This window comes from Phlebotomus argentipes, unplaced genomic scaffold (genome assembly GCF_947086385.1).
Source record: "Phlebotomus argentipes unplaced genomic scaffold, Phlebotomus argentipes genome assembly scaffold_4, whole genome shotgun sequence".
Classification (NCBI taxonomy): Eukaryota; Metazoa; Arthropoda; class Insecta; order Diptera; family Psychodidae; genus Phlebotomus; species Phlebotomus argentipes.
The window spans coordinates 2,384,318-2,396,775 of record NW_026776174.1 but is presented as its reverse complement, the minus strand read 5'-3'; the positions used below and the strand labels follow the sequence as shown (position 1 = coordinate 2,396,775).

Genomic DNA, 12,458 nt, shown 5'->3' with positions numbered 1-12,458 from the left:
ACATCAACAACTTGCCAAATTCCCTTTAAGACTCTTGGCAAACTTTTTAACAATGCATCTTCTCCAGAGACAATTTAGTGAACCCATTTTCACAGCTAACAAACTTCTTCCCCAACCACACAGTGATATAAGTACGCGAAAGTCTAAATTGTGCTGACGAGATGGAAAACATAACACAAGACAGAGAATTTCAGAGTTTTCAAATTACCTTAACACAGCACTGCTCCTCACAATAAAACCAATTTCTTAAAAACCTACAATAAAACTACATTACATACTTTTACTAGTGAAAGTATGTGGCTCACTTCGTGTCAACTTTGAGGCTTTTCGTGTACGCAACAAAGGAAGAGAAGACAAACTATTTTTAAAATTCCCTTCACGTTAAAATATATATTAAGCTCTTTCGCCTGAGACGCCCGTGACCCTTATCGATGTTTTTAGGATTATAAATAGGTGTAACCATTCATCTATCTTCAAACTAGAATGAAGCAATGCGTTGTAAGTCTAGCAGATGCTGAGACAGCATTTCATTTAATAAAATATTGTCCTTGTGTTTCATGATGCCCTTCCCATCAGATTTTCATCACACATTGAGCAATTTACTGATTTTCTCCATCTGCGTCAGATAGAGCAAAGAAAATTACAAGTTTTTCCCACAAATTATCCAACTCACTAGCCTCCTCAATCAGAGATATTCTCGCACTTTCAGACATTTTGTCGAATTTTCCCCTGAGTCCAACACACATTTTCCCCCTAAAGGGAGTGGAGAATGCCATTAATTGGCATCCGTCCAGAGCAACGGAGTGTAGAGGTGGAAAGTGTGTGCTGTTGCTGATGAATATGTAGCCAAGAAATACATTCATAATTAATGACGACACAACAAAGTATAGCGAACATTGTGAGACAGAGAAAATCCCCGCAATCAGCTGGTATTGCAATAAATCTTTCATTTCTCCATTTTCCACCATCACATATAACACTGGCTCACTTCTCAACATACAGAATGTAAAACACAATTTCGCCCAACTTCTCCCCTCATTATTGCCATGGGACAGCGAAGGAGAAACTTATAGGAAGCAATTTGGGCTAATTGAAAGAAGTATTCTCACTTTCTTCCTGTAGCATGAAAAATTTACCGACACACATGTCAAAAAATAAATTATATATATCTTCCGGACTGGAAGACTCTCTTGTGTGACAACTCAAAAAAATATATTGTCCTTTAATTACACGATACAGACACAATTCTAATACATAATATACATTCCTTCTTCCTTCACACACAGAAATTTCGAGAACACGACAAATTGATGGAAAAAGAGTGCTTATTAATTGAAAGAAAAATTCTAATTTTATACCTCCTTTATATTCAGCCAATATAAAAAAACATCGCACTGTGACAATTTTATCATCTTACATACATACACGCATACTTCAAGTCTTTTCACCGCGATTTTTCTCAGCAATTCGACTTGGCACATTTTCCTCTTTGGCACAAACAAGCTGTGTGTGAGATGGTGAGCAATAAAAATGGATATTTTAATATTGGAAGATTGAAAAGAGTGAGCTGCGAAAAATTAAATAAATGTCACACATTCTCCCGAGATTCCTCTCCCATTTCATTCCCTCCCCTGTTTGGGCGTTCCGCGTCAAGGGACGAAGAAGTGTTGGAAAATTAAAAGTCATGAACTTTTATCTTTTTTTTGCCATTTCACACCAACTGTCAGGCAAAATATCACTCACGTAACACAGACAGTAAGTGTCAAATGTGTGGCAATGTTAGTAAAATTGATAAATATTAAATGACTCTACACAATTTGATATGAATAATTGATTTTCGAAAATAACGTGTAATATTTCCCCAATAATTGATGATTATTATATTATTTTGTCGTAACGCAAAAACTTCGCAATTGGACATTTGCGATACTCACTGTACATTTTTTCCTATCCCATCTCATCAGTGAAAGTGGAATGAAGTGTTAATCAAACTCCCTAGTGGTTTGCTTCATGAATAGAACCTGACAATGGAAATTCAGACACACCCTGTTGACTAATAATCTCTTCATTTTATCGAGTTACACCCTGAAATTTCACACGTGCAGTAAAATACTGCAGAAAATCGTCTAGAGATAAACAAATCATCAGAATTAAATGGAAAATAAAAGGAAGAAAAACACGCAAATTAATGAGTTGATTGTTTGGAAAGCATATGTGGAAAAACATGTGAAAAAATTCGCATTCAAAATCATATAAGATAAATAATGACGAATTCACACGATGTGATCATTGTTTAATAAACTTTATAATGATCATCATCATCTGTATAATCTCTCTGTCTCCGTCTTACTAATTTTCTTATCTCCTCAACACCAGAATCTATTTATAAGTTGCACCACAAAATGCGTATGTATTTTCGCGTGAGTTCTAAAATTAACCGTCAAAACCATCGAGGAAAATGTCTCAAAGTGTTCTTCACACTCTATAACAAATATTACAATTCATGTATTTATAATGTACTGGGACACACAAGATATTAGGTATATTCTTCAATTTCTCACAATTAGAACCAACACCAAACAATTATCCAATTCACTCAACTTTTCTCGAACATTTCACGCTTTATCTCACTTGGATTCTGGATGTTTTATTTGCAAAATGGATCTTTCTCCATTTCACTAATTCTTTCGTCGCCTTTTCAGCATCATTTCTGTCTCAATTTCGGAGTTATTTTCAACATTTCTTTTACGCATCTTCATTGTAATAATTTTGAAAAACAGACCAAATGATAAACACAGCGCAATTGTTTATCTATACTGAGGAAAATTTCTTTTATTAACCTCATCCTTTTCTCTATTTTGTCTCTGCTCATCCAATGTACAAACAGTTGTGAAGAGTGAAACTGTAAAATTCCGTTGAAAGCTACATGATATTAAATTTTTCCCTTAAACATTTATTCTATGGCACAACTAAATCTCTCGTCTCAACATCCTATAAAATAATATTGAAATTCTTCAAATCACATCTTTGCTACAAATTTCTCAATATATAAATTCACTTTAAGTGCGATGGCAATTATTTTTAGACGTGACACTCATATAAAGAAAATTAAACAGATTATAAGCCTTTCACCAAAGCGCTAATGTTAATCCACTGACCAAGTAGAACGATCAATTTGTTTTGCCAAAATTATTATCTAATCACATATTTTAAGATGAATTTGAAGCCACAATCCCAAAGAAAGATTAATCAACACAAAACCTGCCACATAAACATGTGTCAATCCATGTTAATTACATTTTAATAAAACATATTTCGTCCTGTATACATATATACACACAGTTCATGTATTTTCTGGTAAAATCGATAAATACTTCGTTTCTGTGTCCCAATTTCTCACAATATTAACTCAGGCTAGTCTTTCATGTTTCACTTCTATGGAACGAACTCCAAGCGGAAAGTCTTTCTGATGCATATTTATCTATGCACTCTTCTTGCTAAAGACAATTTCTCTTGCCCTTGCATTTTACATTTTTCACTCAATTTTTTCCGCCCCACAAAGAACTCACTGAGAAACTCATGTGAAATTTATATGTACATATATCAAAGGATATGTGCTCTGTAAAGAAAATATTTTGCAAATGACGTAAAAAGAGGGAAATATTGCTACATTTTTATCTATAAAGATCTGAATTTGTCATGTTAATTCAATAAATTGTGAAATTTTCTTCTTACCAACCACTCGTGGATAATGTGTGACCAAAACACCTCACCCTAAGTGCCTCACCTTTGCCCCATTTGAAGACAGTCATCCTCATGCACACACACACACATACACTCAATCACCGACTTTACCCCCATGCAGAGTGTGAAGAAAATGGGTCAAATTTAATAGCCAACAATGAAAACGATCGAAGTTATAATACTTCCTCATAAATTCTAACCAAAACCACCCATTCACCAACAATTGTCCGCCTCATTTTTACCCTAAAGCACTGCACAATCTCACATGTACCCACTCAATCTCCACTATTCATACGGAAAGAATTAGGAGAGAAATTTTTACTATTCATCATCTCGCAGCTTAAGATAAAAACCCAGACACAAAAGCCATCATTCCATTCAATGTGATTTAATCTTAACACGAGAGAATTTTCATTACTATGTGTCAAATTGTGTGGAAAAATGGAAGAGACTCACACTATAAATTTCTGATCCAGAAACAAGAATGTGAAAATTGCGCAGTGCGATTGCAAATATTTTAATAACAGAATTGCAGAACTCCAACTTTATCTATTCATCGCACATTACACACCCAAACCTTTTCAGTTGTGTAAATGAAATGCTACAGTAAACATTTTATGTAAAATGATTTACAAAGGAGATTTTGTTTATTTGCAATGAAAGCACTCTCGAACTTGTTTGTATACACATCCTGTGCTGGCTAAAGTGTTTCAATTTGATGGTATTTTCAGAGCATCAACAAACAATTACACCGTCCAATTACGATGTTGTGTAGTAATAGCAAAAAAGGATCAACTCTACAACACTTTTCTCCACATGTTAACAAATATGGAAAGTTGTCTTGTTTCGTGGGCAAAAAACACGAGCACATGCAAATGGACAATTTTGTCCTAAATAATTAATTTATCGATGTCCATAGTGCCACTGAGAGGGAATGGAAAAAAAATTCTCATAGGCATTTTTTTGTATTGAATTATTGAGTGAAGTGTTTGGGAAGTCATAAAGGCGTCATCGTGAGCGTAAAATTATCTCACTGAGAGACTGTGTGTATTACTGGGTATATAAACAGACTCTCACGAGGTGGAAAAAATGTGTGTAGAAAATGTTTGAGGGTGGAAAACACTCACCAGTATCCGTCCAGTTGTTGTTTGCCCAGAAATGAGTTCGCCTGCCCAGTCCTTTGCTTCTGTCATGAAAGTTCCCTCGAACTCCTGCTTCCCCTGCCGCGAGGCTTTTTGCTCCTTCTGCTTGGGATCATTAGGCCCCAGTTCTGGCTCCTTGCGGCAACATATGAAAGCGAATGCACGCCACAGGAGCACCACCAGCAGCCCGGCGAAGAATGTGAAGATGCTCGAGAGCAGAAAGCACCACCACTTGCGCACCTTGAGACAGTCATCGATGGATGGTGGCTCAGTTGTTGACTCAATAGCTCCCTCGTCACAAGACGACATCCCCTGCTTTTGATGATTGACGCTGATGCCGTGGATGATGACTCATGTGCACTATTGTCTCTCGTTTGATTCCCACACATTGGACATCATCAGTTGCTCACGCAAATGTCGCACACATCACTACACTTGTCACGATGATCTCTTCTGTCCCTCCTTGATACGTGCACCTTCGCTCCCAGCCTGTCGTTCCGCAAGAGTCGCTCTGTTGCTAATTCTTGTGTCTATACTCAACTATAACCTACGAGTTGCAAGAAGAATATTGTTCGCCATCAAGTTCCACACGCTAAGTTGATAATTATACACTTTTTCCTCTGAGACTCTCTCCACAACTTCACTTTTCTCAAGAGTCCCTATACTTATAAGAATCTATCTATTTGTGCTTTATGAAAAAACATTCACATCAATATGGCTAGCAAGCATTTTCGATTGAAAATTGAACACTTTTGATTATAATGCTTAAAATTCTACCAAGCATCTCTCTTATTCTCCCTTATTATACAAATAAACTCCACTTTTTTTTTTCCTCCTCTCCAATATTGCGTTGCCACTGTGGCGCGCTAATGAGAAAAATAGGCACATTTCTCAGTGTGAATTTCAATGAGGAATTTATCAGCATCTTCATCCCTTTTGCCCACTGACTGAATATGGTATTCAAATGTGTTACTCATTCAATCCTATTATGGCACATACGCACGGAAAACTCTCTCCGGCCATCACGGAAAAACACCCCCTCACTTTCTTAAAAGACGACAAAGCTTGGAAGAAAACAATCGATATCGTCGAAGCTTTCGTCTTTTGACCCACAAAATTCACACACAGAGACAATTTCTACTGTTCATTGAAACTTTCCCATGTAGCATTTTCCCTCCTGTCTATGAGAAAATCAATATCTGTAGTCCATAGAAAATATCAGTTTCAAAAGCATACGGACTAAATTAGGTGAATTGAAAACTTTCTATAGTGCATTTGCTCAATCGCCCCACAGTAAAGTGTCGTTTAAGAGGAAGTTTTGCACAAAATTACATTTTCTCAATCTCGTACGTTAAATCTGATATCCTTTGTACAATCTGTATAGAGATCCTGTGCGATTGAAGTATCACAGAACAGCCATTGAGATGTAAATTAGCTTCATAATTAAAATCTTCATAAAATATTAATGAAATACAGTACTTTGTGAGTTTCATATCTTTATTTTGATATAGAAAACTATTCAAATATTCTTGCAAAACTTTAGCTTTTGGCATAAAACCGCTTATTTTCCACAAACAAAAAGAAATAAATTAGACTTGGCTTCAGACCAAAAACTCCTTAATGCTTTCTACGAAGGCCACTTAGAGGAAAAATACTTTCCATCCATTTTCTTAAACATTAAAAAAATAAAAGAAAACTGGTAGGTTTTCATGAATTCTTTCTCCAAATTTAAGAATAATTTATCAACTGTGCATTATTATTCCATACTTCTATTATTTCTAACTTACTGAACTTTTCCTCTGATGAAATCGCGCTCAAATTCTGTTGATTGATGTTTACAACTTCACTAACGATCTGAACTCTTTCAGTGAGCAGAAAGAACTGGACGGGAGTTGCATTCAACTCGGTCTAATCAAACATTTCATACATTGTTGTGCATCTATATTCATTGACGAGTATTAATTGTTTTAGGGTTATCTCGCAGTATCATGCACTGTGAAATTGTAATCGAGACTGGCGGAATTATTGTTCAATTGACCCTCTTAATTTTACAGCAATTTGCCAATTGAAGAAGTCAATTGTAAAACAAGTGCGATGATCTCTATAACGGTTGCAATTCGCAAAAAAACCAATATTCTATCTACTATATTAAAATATAAAGCAGGAAAAAATGTCTAACATCTTTCAAAGAGCTTTTTTTTTTAAAAAATAGTTCATCACACAATGTTCCAAGATTTTCAAACTAAAAACTTTTCATGATTTTAATTGTATAACTTTTCAGATTTATTAAAAAAAAATATCCACAAAGAACTTTTTCCATTGGAGAGATACAAAAAAAAACTTTCCAATAGTCTCTCGTAACTTTTACTGTGATAGTTTTCCTGTGTTATCAACTATTTTTCCTCAATCAGGCTGTCGGAACGAGGAAACGTTTTCTACTTTGGCGAAGAGCAAAAATGCACATTCCCTGTTGGGCAATCACATAAAAATTTCCCTTATCACCGTCACCAATCGTGTGCTTTTCCTTTGTTTTCCACCCCACATGAAAACTCGCTATATAAGCTCTTTGTCGCATAATTAGCTTATACTGCGTGCAAACAGGACTATCAGCATATTTTCTCAAGCCAACTATTTGGTTTTGCCGCAGAAAATGGGAGTTTTCAGAAGAAAATGCGGGTTTTCCCAGAGAATTCATCACAGAAAAATACCTTTTTCCCGGGAAATTTTCCAGAGCATCGACTGGGGCACCCAGTCAACGGAATATCGTAGAAATGGTGAGAAAATCTGGTTTTTCCCACGGGGATGGGTGGCGAAAGTGGATCACGGATGGAAAGTCACGGAAAGGGCGGATTTTCCCGGACAATATGCTGCCATGGAGTGTTCTCGAGGACTCCGCAGATTTCAGCCACCCCTTTTCCCACCCAGTTCACTACACTCGCGGAAAATGCACAATATATTCCTCAGAGAAATTCACACTGGACCCCCAATATTCAACAATCAACACACTCGTGGGGCCACAAATGGGTGGAAAACTGACTTTTTCAGCAGTTTTCAGAGAGAAATACAAGCTCTTCACAGCAATTTATAATTTTTTACAGAGGTGAAAATGCACACGAACCTTCTGCAAGCGAGTTGAACACAGTTCTGAAAAGTCGATTTTCGTGAGAGTGGAGCACTAGAGGAAAATCGGGAGCACGAACGGGGGAATCAATACGAAATTGGACTGCCTTTTGCGACGGCGTCGATCTTGCTTTTCTCTCCGGGTAATATGAAAAGGTCCACTCACATTTGGGGCCCCACTTTTCACGCAATTATCACACACTTCCCTGCCCTCTCAAACTCATACTCCATTGGAAAAGTGTGCAGCAGCACCACGAGTAGATATTTGATACCTTTTAGTGGTGATTTTTTCACTGTTCAAGTGCGAAAATCACAATTTTCCGCGAGGACTCACAGAGAGAGGAAGCACTGTGGAGGCTCGTTACGGTACTGGGGAATTTTGAAAGCCATCTTGCGCTCATCTGGCACCACGTTTTACCGGTTGGGGAGCATAACCTCATTGCGCTGAACCGCTCGAGAAGGCGATGGAAAGAAGAAGAAGAACCAAAACAAAGAGTCATGAAGTGAGAAAAGGGAGGATTATCGTGTAATTAAGAAGATAATAAAGGTATTTTTGAGTGAAATGGTAGTGTCTTCCAGCAGTCTATCTAATGAAGAACTGTTTTTCATCAATCATTCAGAAAAAGACACAAATGACGAGTATTTTGGGAGGTGGCCTTTCCGGACTGTCAGCGGCGTTCTATCTCCTTCGGCGAGGAGTTCCTGGGAGCAAGATAAAACTCTATGAGGCCTCTTCTCGCGTAGGTGGCTGGATTAGATCCATAGAGAATGAGGAGCACAATATCACCTTTGAGTGTGGACCAAGAACAATTCGTCCAGTTGGAGAAAGCGGCAAGAATACTCTTGCTCTCCTCGAAGAACTCAAGCTGGACAGTGAGATTCAACCCATTCTGAGGAGCTCGCCAGCAGCCCAGAGACGTCTGATCTACGTTAATGGACAGCTGCATCCGCTGCCGTCCAATTTCAAGGGATTGTTAACAAAGCAATCGCCTTTCTCCCGGCCTCTGTTTTATGCTCTTTTCCATGACATCTTTGCCGGAAAGTCACCAAAAGCCCTTCAAGATGAGTCCATTTATAGCTTCGCGAAGAGAAGATTTGGCCAAGAAGTGGCTGACTATGCGATAAGTCCTATGATTTGTGGGATTTGCGCTGGAAATGCCAAAGAGATTTCTGTAAAATTTCTCATGAAAGATCTCTTCGCAAAGGAGCAGAAATATGGAGGAGTTGTTAAGGCAATCCTGGCCAATGCCTTTAGCTCGTCCAAAAAGAAAACACTCAATGAACCTTCACAACTCGCTGAAAAGGCAAAGAAAGAAAAATGGTCAATTTACAGCTTAAAAGGTGGATTGGAAAACCTTCCGAAAGCATTAGAAAACTATCTGATGGAAAACGACGTGCAAATCTTGAAGAATTCTGATTGTAATTCAATTAATTTCTCTTCAAAAGGAGTGGAACTGACTTTCAAGGGCGGCAAGGAAAAAGCTGATGAAGTTATTTCTGCTTTGCCCAGTTATAAACTTGCGAAGATTGTGAAAGATCAGCACCCAAAGCTGAGTGAAATGCTCACCGAAATCCCTTACGTTGATGTTGGAGTGGTAAATTTACACTTTTCCTCTCCGCACGCTCTCAAAGAGCAAGGTTTCGGTTTCTTGGCTGCTCCGCGGGAGAAAATTCCCATTCTGGGAGTCATATTCGATAGTTGCTGCTTCGATATAAAAACCAGCACTGTGGTGACAGTGATGATGGGCGGACACTGGTTCAAGGAATACTTTGGAGACGCACCTAAGGAAGCTGATTTTCTAGCCACGGCTCAAAAGTATCTCAAAGACATCCTTGATATTCAAGAGCAGCCTACTAGTTCGCGCGTGAACATCTTGAAAAAGTGTATTCCTCAGTACGTTTTGGGGCATCACGATAGAGTGGAAAGGATAAGAGATTACATGCACGACCAGAAACTTCCTCTGCGCCTCTGCGGAGCACCTTACGATGGAATTGGGATAAATGATGTGATCATGTCAGCAAAAACTGCTGTTAATTCTTATCCATCGACAGCAATGTGATTTTTTCTAATCACGAATTTCTTATCACTATGGAAAAAGGAACCAAGACTTGTATTCTTTTTTTATATTACAATAAAACGTGCGGAAAACAAGTTCACAGAATCTCGGAAATGTGTGGAACAAAATTGCAATTGCACTTTTGTCCTTTCACTTTCATTTGAAGAGCACATTGACCACTCTTTGAAACGCAGAAACAATTATAAGTATTATTGCACATAATTCCCGCCATTTCTCCAGCGTGTTTCTCTGTTTGTTTTGCTATTTAGTCAAGTAATTACTCGAAAAAAAAATTATCGATTTAATTTAATTAGACGAACAAACTCTATATTTAGCTCTTCATTTCAGCTGAAATACCACAAATGCTCCCAAATTATCCATTTAGCACTTATTGTGGGAGGTGGAAAAATTATTAGGTACTTTCTGAGAAAAAGGGAAAGGCTAGAATGTGTCTAAAATTGAGTAAAATGCTACATTCACCGACTTCCGCGTGAGTTTTCCTGAGATTCACTGATTTCATGCATAGGTTTATATGTCTCGTGCAATAAATTGGCGCCAACAGACATAATAGTTTTGCAGAGCGACGAGATATCCATCGAGAGTGTGAGATAATTGCATACATTCTTAATGGAAAGTGACATTAGATGGAGGTTGTGTGCAAACATTAGTAGTTTTTCCTTCGATTTGTCTCTCAAATTATAATCTGTGAGAATCAGAGATTTTGCCGCTGCGATAATGTAGGAAAAACGCCACAATCATTGCCTTTCTTTCCCCAACGCCTCTCAGCTAATCTCGCGTCTGAGATCTCGAATTGTTCCACCTCTGCTTCGACAGTCAATAAGATGAATTACATGGTAATTCCTCCGTGTGTACTTTTCTAGACAGCCTCCATCGTGAGTGATCGATAAAGTCAATGGTTTGGCGCTCTTTTCCTCCACATTAACGAGTTCATTTCGTCTCCCACCCAGTAATTATCTTCCCATAGAAGGTGTTCTTCCCAGACCTCAACAGCTCAATTTGCAGACATTTGAAGCTTGTGCCCAGTGAATGTGTGCAGCACACGATAATTTCGTGTTGGTGGAATGTGAAAAGTGAAATGAACTTTTATTACTTATTAATTCTTAATTATTCCGCGTTATTCACTCAACAGGGCGGCTTGCCATTCGCTTTGCCACTCTGCGCCACAGAGAAGAATGCTTCGCGCAATCCCGCCTTCTCTCTCCAATTGCCCATCTAATGCACTTCACAAAATCACTCAAAGTCTCTTGCAGTTCCCTTTACCCAACAATGTTTGGTGAAAGAGGCAGAAAAATTAATTGTTGTCTCTTGCCACAGTGATTGATGGAGACTAATAACGTCTTTTATGCAATTAACACTCACCCAATGAATTTGGAATGTGAGCTTGTGAGCTTAGGAGAACTGCACGTTGAAGTTTGGTGGGAATTTACTCAGGCACTCCTTCTGGGTCACTGATTTCTGCCCAATTCCGTGAATTTCGGTCCTCTCATTTTCACTTGAAGCGCGCTAATTTCCGTAAATGATCGATTAATACGCTCAAATTATGTTTGCACCAACAATATTTCACGGAGATAATTAGTTTGGACCGAACGCACGTGTAACAATGTTTTCACGAGCATCAGAGCTCTTGTCTCAATGAATTATGATCTACATTTGATTGAATACATTTGGAAAAATAACCAAATTAATTAATTTTGAGTAGAATTTACTCAATTTTAGGATATAAATGAAAATCAGCATAATTTTATTTGGACACTTTACTGCACGTTTTCCCTAATACTTAGAAATTTCTTAATCATTATAGTTTAGGGCAGAAATGCCCTAAAAATCTCTTGTTTAGTTTCTCTATGCAAAGCATGTTTGAACCTGATTCAAAGCACAACCGGAAAAGCGAACGTTTGGAAAAATTGTATAATTTTTTGATCGACTGACTTGAAACTGTCTCACGAACCTTGAGACAGTGTAAAATAATATAATTTATTGAGTCCAAATCGCATTTTGAATATTAATTACATGTTTTTATGGTTTTTATTTACTTTTGAGGTCTTCATTTTGTTGAGTTTCCCAAAATTTCTGTGTTGAAAATCATGAGCGTAAATTCGAGTAAAGTGGAGAAAATGTAATTTATAAATAAGTTGTGCACGCAAATCACCATTAAATATAGCATTTCATTGATTTGCAGCGCTACTGCAAGTTATTTATCTCATTTTATACCTTTTATTGGCTGTTGAAGGTATGTTTAGACTGCATAACATGTGTATTAGCTAAATTATTCGCCGCTTAATGTAATGGTAGTGATAAGTGCGTTTTATGGTGATTAACCGCTGGAGTACAGCTTTTATTTAATGTCGCACAAGACACCTGCGCTCCAATCAAA

At 37.6% G+C, this 12,458-nt stretch overlaps 2 protein-coding genes across 2 annotated transcripts in view; one reads left to right on the top strand and one right to left on the bottom strand.

The window, feature by feature from the left end:
• LOC132258323 (calcium-activated potassium channel slowpoke) overlaps positions 1 to 8,380 on the bottom strand; it is a 46,893-nt gene extending 38,513 nt beyond the window's left edge. Inside the window, exons 1-3 of the mRNA XM_059755586.1 lie at positions 8,279 to 8,380; positions 5,664 to 5,752; positions 4,872 to 5,433 (exon numbers count right to left, since the gene is read on the bottom strand). Of these exons, the coding sequence (XP_059611569.1) occupies positions 4,872 to 5,195 (324 nt within the window). The 5' untranslated portion in view covers positions 5,196 to 5,433; positions 5,664 to 5,752; positions 8,279 to 8,380. The remainder of the gene's footprint in view (positions 1 to 4,871; positions 5,434 to 5,663; positions 5,753 to 8,278) is intronic.
• An 83-nt stretch (positions 8,381 to 8,463) lies between these two features.
• On the top strand, positions 8,464 to 10,147 carry LOC132258324 (protoporphyrinogen oxidase). Its single transcript, XM_059755587.1, has 2 exons — positions 8,464 to 8,553; positions 8,627 to 10,147. The coding sequence occupies exon 2, from the start codon at positions 8,639 to 8,641 to the stop codon at positions 10,064 to 10,066; it is 1,428 nt and encodes a 475-aa protein (XP_059611570.1). The 5' UTR covers positions 8,464 to 8,553; positions 8,627 to 8,638; the 3' UTR covers positions 10,067 to 10,147.
• The last annotated feature ends 2,311 nt before the right edge of the window (positions 10,148 to 12,458 follow it).

Coding starts and splice junctions, on each gene's coding strand:
- LOC132258324 (XM_059755587.1), top strand. CDS start 8,639: ATGACGAGTATTTTGGGAGGTGGCCTTTCCGGACTGTCAGCGGCGTTC.